We start from the raw sequence: 13,935 nt of genomic DNA, 5'->3' as shown, positions 1-13,935 counted from the left end.
AAAAACAGGTCATTTTAGAATTTGGTTGTCAGAAGCTGTTTTGAATGCTTGGAGGAATATAACCCAGATTGTCAGGACATTATTCAATTTGGGCATATTAAACATCTAATGAACCACAATATTTGACCAATTTCAAGATTGCAATATCTTACAAGTTTTTTGGCAAAGGAACGTATTTTTTTTAATGTACGTTTATGTAGTGTTTGAAAAACGTCGGAGACAGTAAGAATCATGGAGGAGGACTTGGAACGGTTGCTCTTGGTGCAACGGATCACGCAAGGCACGGTTCGGATCGCTTTTCAGATAAGCGAAAATGAGGGAAAAAAGATAAATAGAATTTTATCTTTATTTCATAAAACTATACATACTGTATCGTTGTATAATAAATCAAGCCAATTTGTCCATCAGCGAACACTTTCATTATTAAGCCCAAAACGGCTGCTGTTTGCCGCAACCACGCCGATCAAAAAACAAAACACAACACAACGACAACAACATAACGTTCACTCCAGTCGCTCCCCCGCTGCCTTCACAGCCTCCCCAGAAAAGAGGAATACAGAACCCTTCAACTATTTACAAAGTCGCTACAATACTATATATTTTATATGTGGTACGCTATAAAATATAACAAGGTATCCTGTCAATGCTGAATGTTTTCTTAATATAATTTGGTGAGCAAAAGTATTTTTAAAATAAATGAAGACAAAGTTTTATTTAGCTTCCCCCCCAGATGAAAAAGACCTCAAAGTGCAATTTATTACAATACAATACAAAGCAATACAACTGTATTTATATAGCGCATTTAACCATCTCCATTCCCATGGAGAGTGCATTACAAAGTAATCAAAGAGAGTGTATTACAAAGTAATCTGTTCACAATATTAAAGTATAAAATATAATTAAGCCCACACGGACGAAATTCGCTGCAAAATGGAGACCAAATCTCTGTCGGGCACAATTAATGTTACTGTGATAATAGATGCAAACAGTGAAATTCGTTATTTGAGAGGCTCTCATGACTCCATATGGGGAGGCAGGCGTAGAACACCCAATGATAACGCTGTTTTCAGCGAAAAGAAGTAACAGAAGTTGTCAGTAGCAGTGGCAATGTAAGATGGCTGCCATGTGCCTTCAAGCTGAAGGGCCCCGTTGATAGACCATTCATATTTAATGCTGCACTTGTGGAAAGTGGGAAGTCGGAGATTCTACTCGGATTGTGCCAGTTCCGACCTCTAACCGCTTCCGGCGAATGTAAACAACAAACAGGGCTGCTTCTGACCTCGCGCAAAGACGCCTTCACAACTTTCTATATTATATATAAGGCTTACCTTCAAAGCATTCAACATGCATTAAAAAATTGAGTTTGCACAAAACGGGACCCGGAAGTAGAATCCCCTGTTATGACGTATCGCAGTTCCGCGGGGTTTCATACCAAAACTTGAATGCTTAAAAAATAATTCCACTCTTTCGAACGTTTAACTAATTATATTATAGCTCTAGTGTGTTCAGTTAGCGGCAGCGAGCTACGGTAACGTACTGCTAGCGTTAAGTGTTTGAAGTGTATCTCGCAGCGTCGATAGGATGTATCAGAGTCTGAGCGCCGTGCACAGCAGTGTGTCCAGCCTGAAAGCTTGTCAGGCCGACCTCGCCACGGGAATGGACATCGTCACCTCGGTGGCCTTGGACCTAATTGAAGACCAGGGTAACTACATGCAGTAACTGCATTCGTGTTTAGTCGCCTCCACGTTCAACATTCATTTACAGTCGCTTTTACAATGTCATTCATCGTTTAATTCAATTGCTTCCAACAGCGATTCTAAAATAATGATTTGCTGTCATTTTCACATGGATTCAGTATTCTTTGACCCTTGATACTCATCCACGTTTTTTATTAATTGCGCATTTAAATAACAAATGTACAATTTATCTGAATGCAAACTATGTTGTAAGTTAAGAAGTTCTAAGTTAAGAACATTCAATTGTTAGTCACTCTCAGTCAAAATGATCATTTTCACACCATAGCAAGGAAACCATTTGGCAGAAAAGTGAATGTTTATTGTATAAGCCAGAAAGTAAAATACAATGCACACATATACCAATCTTGCACACGCACTCATAATTCAATCAGGAAGAAACTTATAAAAAAAACTGAATTGTGAACAATTAAGAGATTTTGTGTCATTGTGCTTTTTATAGGATTTGAATGAATGAGCCATTGAGTGTCGTATGCAAAACGGTATCGACTGAATGCGACATTTGATCACTTGGCGAATCAGTGCATGACTAAACGTACACACAAATGCGAATACAAATGCAATCCTACTGCAAAGAAATGGCATTATCCAGTAAATTAAGCTCAGCTAAATTTATGCTCTTTATGTTGATTTGTTCCTGCTTAATTATGAGTGTTATAGCCATTGTTCTGGATGTGTGAATTGTATTTCATGAAACCCTGACTGTGGATGCTATGATAAAGAATGATGCATGCATCGACACCTCTGCCTAATTCTCACTGTGGTGTTGTGTCACCCACAACATTTTACTCCATTAGCAGTTACTCCTTACTGCTAATGTACTGGCATAGGAGGATGACAGTCACGAGTTTCACTACTTTTTGACCTCTGCCGCTTCAGACATGAGCAATCTGAAAAGCTCTGCGGAGTAGCAGTACCGACCGAGTAAGAAAGTTGGTCACATTTTGTTAAAAAAGACTGGACACAGACTATTCTTATTTATCTTCAAGCAGATGTAGGACCAAGCCACCCCTACTACTCCCCACTGCACGGTAACCACTTGACCAGATGCTTAATGTAAACAAGTTTCACATTACATGATGTCTTAAAACTTTCATCAATCTTCAAAGTTTTAGACTGATATTTTATATTTATATTTTATATTTAAAATTTTTAACTTTATGGGCATATTATCTTCGTCGCCATAGGTGCTCACTACAGCTTTACGACAAAAACACTGTTGATTAGGGCTGGGTTATAATTCAGCGTCAGTATATATCATGATTGACACATTATCTATATCATTAGAAAATGCCTTCAATAAAATGTTCAATAGAATAAAATCAGAAAGCAACGCTGACCATATGTTGTAGGCAGCGGCGTGCAGCCGCCTCCAAACACAAAGAAGCAGTTACCAACGAATAATGATCCTCTGGTGACTCAATTCGATTTGGAGCAGGTTAGGGAATGTAACGTAAGGGTTAGTAAGTGGATTTTAGGCAAGGCTGACTGGTGGTTATTTTGGGAGAGAAATGAGCGAGGCCTACTTAGTGTTGAAAGTAGAACAACTTAGACCAACCCTATAAATTCATTACCTGTTGAGGTGAGGAAATGCCTCTTTACAACAGATGAGATCAATTGGCGTTGATGTACTGGTCAAATTTAAGGGGACACGAGGAGGATCATAGTCAAGTCAAGATACACTGCTTGTGTCAAGCGAGAGATATAAAAAAAACAAGTTAAAAATACTTCGGATGGGTCATACCCCAAAAATTAAGGGAATAGGACTTAGATATGAGTCACACAACTGAGGGCGCTGGTTCACTCCAATCATTCTGAAACACAGAATGTTGCTAAATTTGTCATTCAGAGTGCACCAAAAACGGTGTGCGTGCACTCTCTAATCTTGTTGCACACTGTACAGTGAAGATAAAGAGATTTCTGATTTTGATTCTGATTCTGAGGTGCTCTGACTTGGGACACCTTGCGACAGTGCTGGCTGCATCAAAGTAGTGCACAGGCATAAGAAGGAATTTCCGAACGCACCCTAAGCCTGAGCTAGACAGCGAGCTAAACTCTGGAGACATGATGCGAGACATCCTTATAGTTGTTTGCAGGGATGGGCATTTCTTCCCAGGGACCGAAGAGTCAAGTCTGAATGTCGCTGACGGATGTCCATTTTTCGGAAAGAGGATAAGCAGTGTTTAAAAAAAATGGATGGATGGATATTTTCTTATTTATAGTATGTATTTTCAATTGGACCATATTATTTTTTATGCTTAATTTGAGTTAAAAACAAGACAATGCCTAAGAGTTAAAATTTCAAATTAAGTTTACAGAGTAAAAGCATTTCCATTCAATAGTCAGTTGTGTTACGTCCTAATTTAAGAGAATCATCAAAATGTATGAATGAGGGGGTACTCATAGTTTGACAAGACGTTTTGAGGCGTAAAGAAGCCAAAAATGGTTGGGAACCACTGATGGACCCCACCGCAGACCCTATCGCTTCAGCTTGTCTACAAAGTCACCAGCATCTTAATATAAATGGTACTAGACCAGGGTTTACCAACCTTTTTGAAAGTAAGTGCTACCTACTTCTTTGGTACTGATTAATGCAACAGGATACCAATTTAATCCACACTTCTAAAATAAGAAAGTTGCTCAAATTACCTTGATGTTGTTATTAATAATTGCTATTCATCTGTGTGAAGTCATCGATGATGTTAATTTATTAACAAGGTCGCACGCAGATAAATGTCAGTATAACAAACACACTATTTTGAGAAATCTCTGCAAATGTTTACATTTTCAAATGATTATGGTGCACCACGTTGGGTGACCCCTGTAGTTGTACTTTCGTTGACAAAAAGTATGCTAAATCACTGGTCTCCAACCTGTGGCCCGCTCATTCTGCGTGGCCCATAAAAGCTTGTCAGAATTGTTCCTTGACTTCCATTCAAATCTATATTCATCAACCATTCATTTTCTATATCGTCTATCCTCATTGGGATCATGGATTTCATGAGTTGGCCCTCATCCCAGCTGACTTTGGGCATGAGGTGGGCGTACACTCTGCACAGGTTGTCAGTCAATCGTAGGGAGGTCTACCTAGATTCTCAAAGTACTGTAAACTTGCGTGTTTTTTGGGGAATGCGTGAGGATGTTAAGTGTACCCAGAGAAAACCCACACAAGCACCAGAACGTCACACAGGAAGGCCAGAGGTAAGATTCAAAACGAGACCTACTGTGAGGTTGCCTGTTATATATTGTAAATATGTTAATAATTGAATGGAGGGTTCAATGAGGTAATGTGAGGCGGTTATTATTAGGATAGCCATGTAGAACATAGATTCTATGGGTAAAACTGAAGTCCGGAAAGTAAAAACCGTGCCACCGTTTGGCTTTGGCTTAGGTGCTTATTCTCAACCGGCAAGAGGTAAAGAGCTTGTTAACCTCCTTGCTCTTTCACCTGCCGGTTGAGTAGAAAGACCTTTGGATAAAGCCAAATGGTGGCAGGGTTTTTACTTTCTGGACCTGGATTTAACACCTCTGGGTAAGGAACAAGGAGTGCAACTGCCTTGTGCGCCATCTGCATCGTGCATTGAATGAAAAAGAAAATATTGTAGCTGGTAATGTCATGAAATATATTCCACATTACACAAAATATAATCAGTTTTTCATTTTGTTCCAAATTATGACCTTAAAACCAGAGTACGCATTTAACCAGGAATGTCCGTGTACACTTAGACCCCTCATAAGTACCGTATTTTTTACGGCCATACGACGCGCTGCCTCAAAGGGCGCAACACCAGTTGAGGGTGCTATTTCCGTCTTTAATGCATATACTAGGCGCGCCGCATTACAAGGCGCTAGCTCGGCTGCTCGCGCTAGCACGTTCGCGCTAGCTCGGCTGCCCCCGCTAGCACGTTCGCGCTTGCTCGGCTGCTCGCGCTAGCTCGGCTGATGCCAGTTCACCAGGACTCAATCCCATAAAGAATCGCTGCCAGAAGCGTCACCCCATTTCATTGACAGATGCCATGAAAATAATAGGAATCACTGTCAATAATAATGACTCTAACCAATAAAAGGTGTCTTGGCATTAGGTCAGGGGAGGGACTTCACTGGTCACCACACTCCTTAGAGTCACGGTTTCAAATCAAAACCAAAAAAAACTCAGCATACAAGCAAACAATGAAACAAAGAAATAAGATTAACACAAAACATGTATCTCTAATGCCATCAATATACCCAAAAGAAATAAAAATAACACAAAAAGATTATAGCAATGGCTTCTTGGGAGCCACTCAGCCTTAGCCAATTACAGCAATGGCTTCTTGGGAGCCACTCAGACTCAGCCAATCACATGGCTGTTTAGAGAGATGTGCATGGCTGTTTAGAGAGTTGTGCATGGCTGTTTAGAGAGATGTGCTGTTGTGCTTTGGGCTTTTTGTCTGTTGTCTAAACCTGGGACGTTTCTTGCTTGCAATAACATAAATGATAAGACTGACTACAACATTGTGGACAGCTGCCCTTTTGTCCAGCTTTCTCCCACAGCATCACCCAAACACCATAGTCACATAATGTATAAGTCACGGTCAATTAGAAGCATAGATGACTCAGACTTTGACCAGCAGGGTGTGCTAACATGCACTCCGAACAGTCCAATTAGTAAAAGGGTTGATGGTCGCGAGTGATGCTTAGTCCGTATAATGGGCGCGCCGCTTTACATGGCGCTTTGTTTGTTTTGGGCAAGATTAGGGACTTTAAAGAGCGCCCTATGGCCCGGAAAATACGGTAAATGTTTATGCAGATCCCTAAAGACAACCATAACTATGTTTTGTGCAAAAAAAACAAAACAGTTTGTACAACCATGCTCGAAATGATCCAATGATTATGTCCACCTCTCGTGTTGTGTGCGCAGATGGAGAGGGGAACTCTGGTATCAGCGAGATGGAATCCCTCATGTTGGAATGTGCCAAGCTGGACCGAGAAATTGAGTGCTTTGTTGACACTGTGCAACGAGCCACAGCAGAGGTGTTTCTATTCATTCTAGATAAACAGTTACATTCAAAGATGCTTTACAAAGTTTGGAAAATCGGCCTTTGCCTCGGTAAAACCGGGCATGGATTCTTGGTGAAAGTAAACTAAAACTCGTTCTTTCTGTAGGTGACTGCACAAGAACAAGAAGCCTTGTTTACTATCTCCTCTAGAGTGAAGGAGAACTTCACAGAAAAGATTGCCCACCTATCTGACACAGATCTGCAGACTCATCGCAAAATAGTTGCGTTTAAGGAAAGCATCAAGAGCTCTCGTGACCAAGGTACAAATTTGCTTGGAAAAACTATGATGGGTGGCTGGTGCTTGAAGCAAAATTTAAAAAGATAGCACCCCCTCTTTTATTTGGGTATAAATATTTGCCACTCACGGCAGCTTTAATATTGCTTACAATTGTCTTTATTACACCCCTTTTAAGGCATATTTATTCAAATTTAGTGTCTATAGACAGAGCAAACATCCTTTAGAATTTGTCATGCTCTTGGTCATTTCCTAAAGCTGTTGTGTAGTCATTCTAATTAAGGTAAACCAAATTTAGGATAAAAATGTAAATTTCAGCCTTTGTTGACCCACGTTCCGTCGAAATTGTCCTCTGTCGGTCTTATAGATCACGTTCCTCTCACAGTGTGCAGCTTGGTCTTGCATTTTCAAAGATAAATGTGTTGTGGAACAAGTATTTTGAAAGTTGGTGTCAATGTGGTCGCAACTACGTAATAGAGGCGTAAATCCAATAAAAAAAAAAAATCACAATAATAACTAGAGCTACCAGCAGCTATAAAGGCCTCTCACAGCCGTGGTAACGTTGGGGTACTGGCACGTTGGGATACTGGCCCATTGGAATTGCAATCTTCTCTTAAAATGAAGTACATGAGATTAAAACCAATTTTGATAAAATATAACCTCCATAAAAGGCCAACAATTTGAAAGGAAATTAAAAATGGCCTACTTCCTTTTGAATTTAGGGTGGATCTTCTGTGACTTTCCGTAGATCTTAGGATGGCACATGTGCCTGCAACTTTTACTAGAACTTGTTGACACGTACAGCCAACGGCTGCTTTGATAAAAATTTGCAACAGCATAATTGAGCCTTTTTTTTTGTTTTGTTTAATCACACAATAACCTAATGGAATATCAATGCTGCTGCCAGGCCTGATGTTGTTGCGAAATTGCATCAGTTTCTGTAGAAGTTTATAACATCCAAAGTATTTTATTGGCGAAAAGAACGCTGCCTAGGCAACAGCTTGTCGCGAAAATGCACAAGTTTGTGTTGCAGCATCATAAGGGTCAAAACTACGATGGCCAAGAAAGGTCACTACTATTGCAAAAGCCACAACATAACAACATTAAACTACAGCACTATCGCAGAAGTCACAACACAACGGAAGTGCAGAGGCAAAAGCTGAAACGGAAGTGACCAAAAGGCCCGCGGGATGGGGAAAGACGCAAAGCTGGAATAGTAATAAAGTAGAATAAAGTTGTTTTATTATTGACGGAGCTCGTGTCACTGTAGCAATGTCAGAAATTATTTTTGCTCTTTTTCAAATGATTTATTTGTGATGTTCCCATGGTTTGTCTGCGTGTACGACGGGCTCAACGTGATGAGAGGACAGCTGTCACTTGCCAGCTATGTATTGATGTTCCTAATGTTTGGTTAATGCTAAGATAAAACAAGACTGAGGTGCTAAATTGCGGTTTTGATAAGCGAAGTTGGAAAAATAATAATAAGAAAAACTGTCATTTATTTACATCATGCTTTTCTAAGTATAGTAGCGTCTTCAAAAGACACTACGTCAGACCTTCATTTATATTATATATTCTCCTTTTTTTATTGTTACAAGACGGCCACTGTGGTCCGGAGTTGCCGCCAACGCTGAGCAACCCATGCGTTCAGAAAACTTGGAAACAACACACCTCAGCGAGACACAAATGTCACCCCAAGAACACAGATAACCCAATTCGTTACATTATATTAAATATTTACAATCTTATCAATATTATTTGCAATATTTTGATCACCTGCAATGCTAATGGGGACAAGTAGTGGCAGTAACCTTTTTATATTTTTCGTGGCATTCAAGTCTCTCTCTCGCTCTCTCTCTCACTCACTCTCACTCTCTCATACTATTTTTTGAGTAGCAGTCTTACTAATGATTGACTTTATTTAAGGAACAACTTTCTAATTTTGAGGAGCAATTTTCTGCAGGTTAATCCCAGGGATCTCTAGCATGGGTTTCATTAAAATGCTGTTCTAAAGTCAAAACGCGGACAAAACACAACATAATGTAAATGTTGCTAAACTTAGTGGTTATCGTCTAAGCATGCCTTTTGCAAAGCTATTTTTGTGACATTAAAAATAACACAAATTAAATCATTTCAAAAGTTATTCCACTATTAACGTGACCCATAATCAGTACAATTCAATTGAAAAGATTATTTACTTTTTTGAGAAGTTGAGTAACAACAAAAAGATTAATGACTTTGTGAGCAGTGTGTACGCAATTTTATAATTGGGTATATAGCCTTGTTTATAATTGGTTCCAGTCTCACCAAAAGAAAAACAGGCCCAAATTGTGATCCTGCCACCACCATGCTTCAGGTATGGTGTTCTTTTGTGAGGAGCAGTGTCGTGTTTGTGCCTGACATACCTTTACGAAATATGGCCAAAAGGTCCAGCCATGGATTCATCAGCCCATAACACTTTTCCCATGTGTTAGGGAACTTTTATTGTGGTCATTAATGGTGGGAAATTACTTATCAGGGTCTTTTTTTTTTTATTTAAAAAATTATTAATTTTATTTTTCTTAATTTCAAAATCTGAATAATCTCAAATGGGGATCTGCCGTTTTATCCCAACTTTAGCGATTATGCTGTTGGATTATTATTTTTTTTTTCATACCCATGGGACCTCATGTCACTTCGGACGTCTAGCGTAATTCAGGCAGCGCCATGTTTTACATTTTAAATTACCACAAAAAGCTAACAAAGAGGGGGAAAAAAATTATATTTTCTCCATGATTATTGTTCTTTTTAGTTGGATTTGTGAGCAGTTGTTTTAGTTTGTCTTGGGAAAAATGATAACGTTCTCGTTTTTAGTTTATTTCGTTAACAATTGTTTTTTTTTTCATTTTAGTTTTCGTTATTTATTTTGTATTTGTTTGCGATAATAACCTTGGCACAGACCTTTAGCAAAGCTAAATTGACTTTAAAAAAAGGTCTACTGTAATGTAATTTTGAGAACATTTATTGTGCAGATTGCAAAAGTTCAAATAAAAAATCAGGACTACACCGTAAAAACAAACCTATAACATTAGTGATATGATCGTGGTATTCAGTATACTATATCAATATATGTGGCCTGTGATTGGCTGTCAACCACTTCAGGGTGTACCCCACCTACTGCCCAAAGACAGCTGGGATGGGCTCCAGCACGGTCCCTTGTGAGGATAAGCTGCTTGGACAGTGGCTGGATGGTTGGATATTAATATACTTTCTATCTTCTAAGCCACTCATCCCAGCTGACCTACGGTGCCATGTAATGTCATTCAACTCCAGTTTCAGTCCTGTTTAGCTGTGTGCATCATTTCTCCTTATTACTGTATTTTCACAACCATACATGCACAATATTAACAGACGCAGTCTCATTTGCAGGTGCTATGTCTGTATTTAACAAATACATAGGGCGCACTGTAGTATTGGGCGCAGCCATGTGAAAACATATCTTAGCTTAGCATACATGCACACTAAAACATGTGCCTGCATGCATAACTAGTGAATGTTTTTTAAATGACAATCCGGTTGTACTTAATTAAAGTATTTAACAATTTACTCACATTATTTTTGGGTCAGTCCTCATCCACAAATCCTTTAAAGTCCTTATCTTCTGTATCCGAAATGAACAGTTGGGCAAGTTCTCCATCAAACACGCGAGGTTCCCTCTTGTCAATGTCAGTCATTCTCGCTGCTGATGGAGAGAGCCACGTTTTTTCACAGCCGCTGTGAGATGGGCGCGCAAGGAGTCATAGATCAACAGGGAGGTTGACGTGTGGAAAAAAACCCAGACATTTTACGTATGCCTCACTCAGCCATTCGTTTTCTCCTCGTCCATCCAGACATTTTGATTGGACTTAATGATGACTCCGGCTTTCGTAAGGCAGCATCTTTCTCTTAAAAATCCTCATGGGTGACAGTTTCTGTCCATGAGTACCATGGTAAATAAGCACAAAAGTAAAAGCAGACTTCTCATGCCCTGCCTCAGACATTTCTCCCTAAACCTACTGCGGGCATGCCTTTTGTCATCTTTCACACCCACCCTTCACCCTTTAACGTCCACATGCAGTCATCAGTAACATCCGGCTTTCCTCAATATAAGCAGCGTGTCGGCAGGAAATTTTCCCACGCAGTCCAGCGGAGTGCACATGAAAGTCACACAACATTTACAGATTTTGGAACTCGGTCCACACATAAGGCGCGCCACACTATAAGACGCTGTGGTCATTTTCTAGCAAATTTAAGACTTTTGGGTGTGCCTTATGGTCGTGAAAATATGGTAGGCTATGTATATAATTGTTTCTCCAGACACTGTTATGTTGTTAAAAGTTGGATACACTCCACTTGCAGTTCCAGACAGATTTCATGTAAATTTTAGGTTAGTTTAGCAATCAGCATGGCTTCTCCATCTTATGTTCAGTACAACTCGTCATCAGTGTTGGAGGTACCGCCTTACGTGTAGTAACATAACGATTTACTCTAATTTTTTTTGTAATACTATTACAGTTACTGAGTTTGGTAACACGTTATAATTTTCTGTACCTTACCTCAAATTCAATCATATATTTTTAAAGGAAGTGCATCTTACTTCTTCACTTATTGAGTATGTTACAAAGTGAAGCAAACGTCACAATCAAAATTTCTTGACTCGCTGCGACTCCTATGGTCAGATAGACAAAGATGGATGAAGTTTACTGCTTGATTCATATTCCACAAACAATGTTGAGGTTAGCATGTTGGCTAATGTGGTCGCTTTTTCAGGACATGCTGTTTTCTTTTGCTGCTAAGGTTGCCTGTTAGTTTGTCAAAAGTACTTAATTAAGTGTCATGTGGTGTGGGTGTTATGTTTTCAGACAGCCACGAGTCAAGGAACATTGAGGAACTTGACGAGGACCTTGCTGTGACGCAGACCCAGGTCAACTTCACCTGCCCTCTCACACAGGTACCATCCTTGTTTTTCCACACTCACTGCACGACACCCATTTCAAACTAACATAATAGTTGTCGACTAATAATATCAGTAGCACCCTCATGAAAAGTTCCACAGTACCATACACTCCACAGCCACCAAAATAACCCGACACATAACCATTTAAAACTATAAACTGTTTTTTTTTTGTCTTCTTTGTGTTTTCATGGTTTCCCACCGACTTCGCAAAAGAACTTCTGCCCCTCTGTGCCATTATTATGTGTTTACCCAGTGCTGTTACTACCTCAGAAGATGGGAATATTGTGGCAGCTAAACTTGGACTTGAACACCATGCTTCCACTAATTTATATGAGTCTGCCTTCATTTGAGTAAGGGGATTTGTGTAAAAGGGTTTTTTGTTTAGTGTATCGAGAGTTGACTGTGACGTTCACGTGGCTTCTATGCTGGTATTAAAACCACATTAATTACTATGCTAAAGTTTAGTTAGATTGTCAGATCATGTTTCAGGGTTCTATCAGTATTTTGCCCATCATGCTGATTAAAGGAAACCCAAATACTTTTGAACAGTTCCTAATGAAGCATCAGCGAACGAAGTCTCATCGTGAGATTGTGCGGGTTCACCTAATGGTGTCTTTTGCGAGTGTAATGATTAATTTCCATGTTTAAAATGATTCTGTGTATATGCATCTAATCCAGGAGAACATGGTCAACCCCGTGAAGAATAAGAAGTGTTGCCATCACTATGATGAAAAACCCATTCGAATCCTCATTGAAACAAGACGTAATCAGAACAAGAAGTGCCGGTAAGATGATTGAGTTCTCCTCATATTTCACGGCTGTCATTTTGAAATGGAAGATTTTGTAATGTCATGATCACTCCATGTAAGCTTCTAGTTTGTAGCCATTTCAATGCTCTTAAGGAAGTGAGAGAGACCCTGTATTTGCTGCTGTACTGCTAAGAATTTATGTTTGTGACCTCCAGCTGCCCTGTGGTGGGTTGTGGAAACAAAGATGTGAAAGAGTCCGACCTGGTTCCTGACCACACTCTGAAGAGACAGATCTTAGACCTCAAGAGACAAAGCAACAGCACGTAGAACTCCTCACTTTTCGTTATTGTCCTTTTCCAAATTGTTAGTAAAATTTTCATTGTTTTCACCAGAAATGCACCCATATTGTTGAGCAATAGTTGTGTAGGGGATAGTTTGTTTTTGTTGTTTGGGTTTTGTTCAAGTATTTGTGGCGTTGTATTTCTGCAATACCTTTCAGTCTTATTGAATTGGAATAAAAGTATACCATTTGTATGTAAATTGTGCATTATATTGGTGTTAAATGCTGATTTTTGTCTCAGTGATGGCCTAACCAGCCACTAGAGGGAGGCATATGCCCTATGACAGATCCGTAACTCCCAAGGAGAGAATGACATATTTCTTTTGGTAAACCCCACTTCGATTCTGACCTCCAAATGTATCTTTTAAGACTGAGTAATGGTTTCTGCTGCATTTTTGTAGGTTTTTGATCACCAAAGACAGAAACTAGGCTAATAGGACTCATAGAACATCCTTAATAACAGGAGAAGGAAGATGCTTTATTTGACTAATTCAGGCAGTGATCCAAATTGTTCAGGAATTTCTTTGCTGATGTCTTCTTTTTCTGGTATTCTTCTTATTCTTAAGCCTGGTAAAGTTATACCTGGGGCTGTATGTTTACAAAGTAAAATATGCATTTCAACTGTGATGCATGCATGCAAACAAGATGAAGTAGTCTGCTGCATATGTCGTCAAGTCATTCCAAGCCTATTAAGGGTCCAAATAGTAACAAACAAAGGCTGTGTTGAGATACAACATGGTTTAGATAATCTTTTAATAACCTTGCATTAGGCATTTCTAAGGGTCTTTCGTTGCCCCGCCCTGAGTCCCCATGAGTGCTTTATTCAGAACTTTGACTACTTCA

General features: G+C 39.4%; 1 protein-coding gene across 1 annotated transcript; it reads left to right on the top strand.

Moving 5' to 3' along the window:
- The first annotated feature begins 1,187 nt into the window (after nucleotides 1-1,187).
- nsmce2 (NSE2 SUMO ligase component of SMC5/6 complex) lies at nucleotides 1,188-13,286 on the top strand. The gene is made up of 6 exons (XM_088306431.1): nucleotides 1,188-1,702; nucleotides 6,655-6,767; nucleotides 6,900-7,053; nucleotides 11,909-11,997; nucleotides 12,682-12,788; nucleotides 12,968-13,286. Exons 1-6 carry the CDS (start codon nucleotides 1,582-1,584, stop codon nucleotides 13,077-13,079), a joined length of 696 nt encoding a protein of 231 aa, XP_088162557.1. The 5' UTR covers nucleotides 1,188-1,581; the 3' UTR covers nucleotides 13,080-13,286.
- The last annotated feature ends 649 nt before the right edge of the window (nucleotides 13,287-13,935 follow it).

Source organism: Idiotropiscis lumnitzeri, chromosome 10 (assembly GCF_059441095.1).
Source record: "Idiotropiscis lumnitzeri isolate Australia: NSW breed Sydney's pygmy pipehorse chromosome 10, RoL_Ilum_1.0, whole genome shotgun sequence".
Classification (NCBI taxonomy): Eukaryota; Metazoa; Chordata; class Actinopteri; order Syngnathiformes; family Syngnathidae; genus Idiotropiscis; species Idiotropiscis lumnitzeri.
The sequence above is the reverse complement of the archived record's forward strand: the minus strand, read 5'-3'. Positions and strand labels throughout refer to the sequence as shown.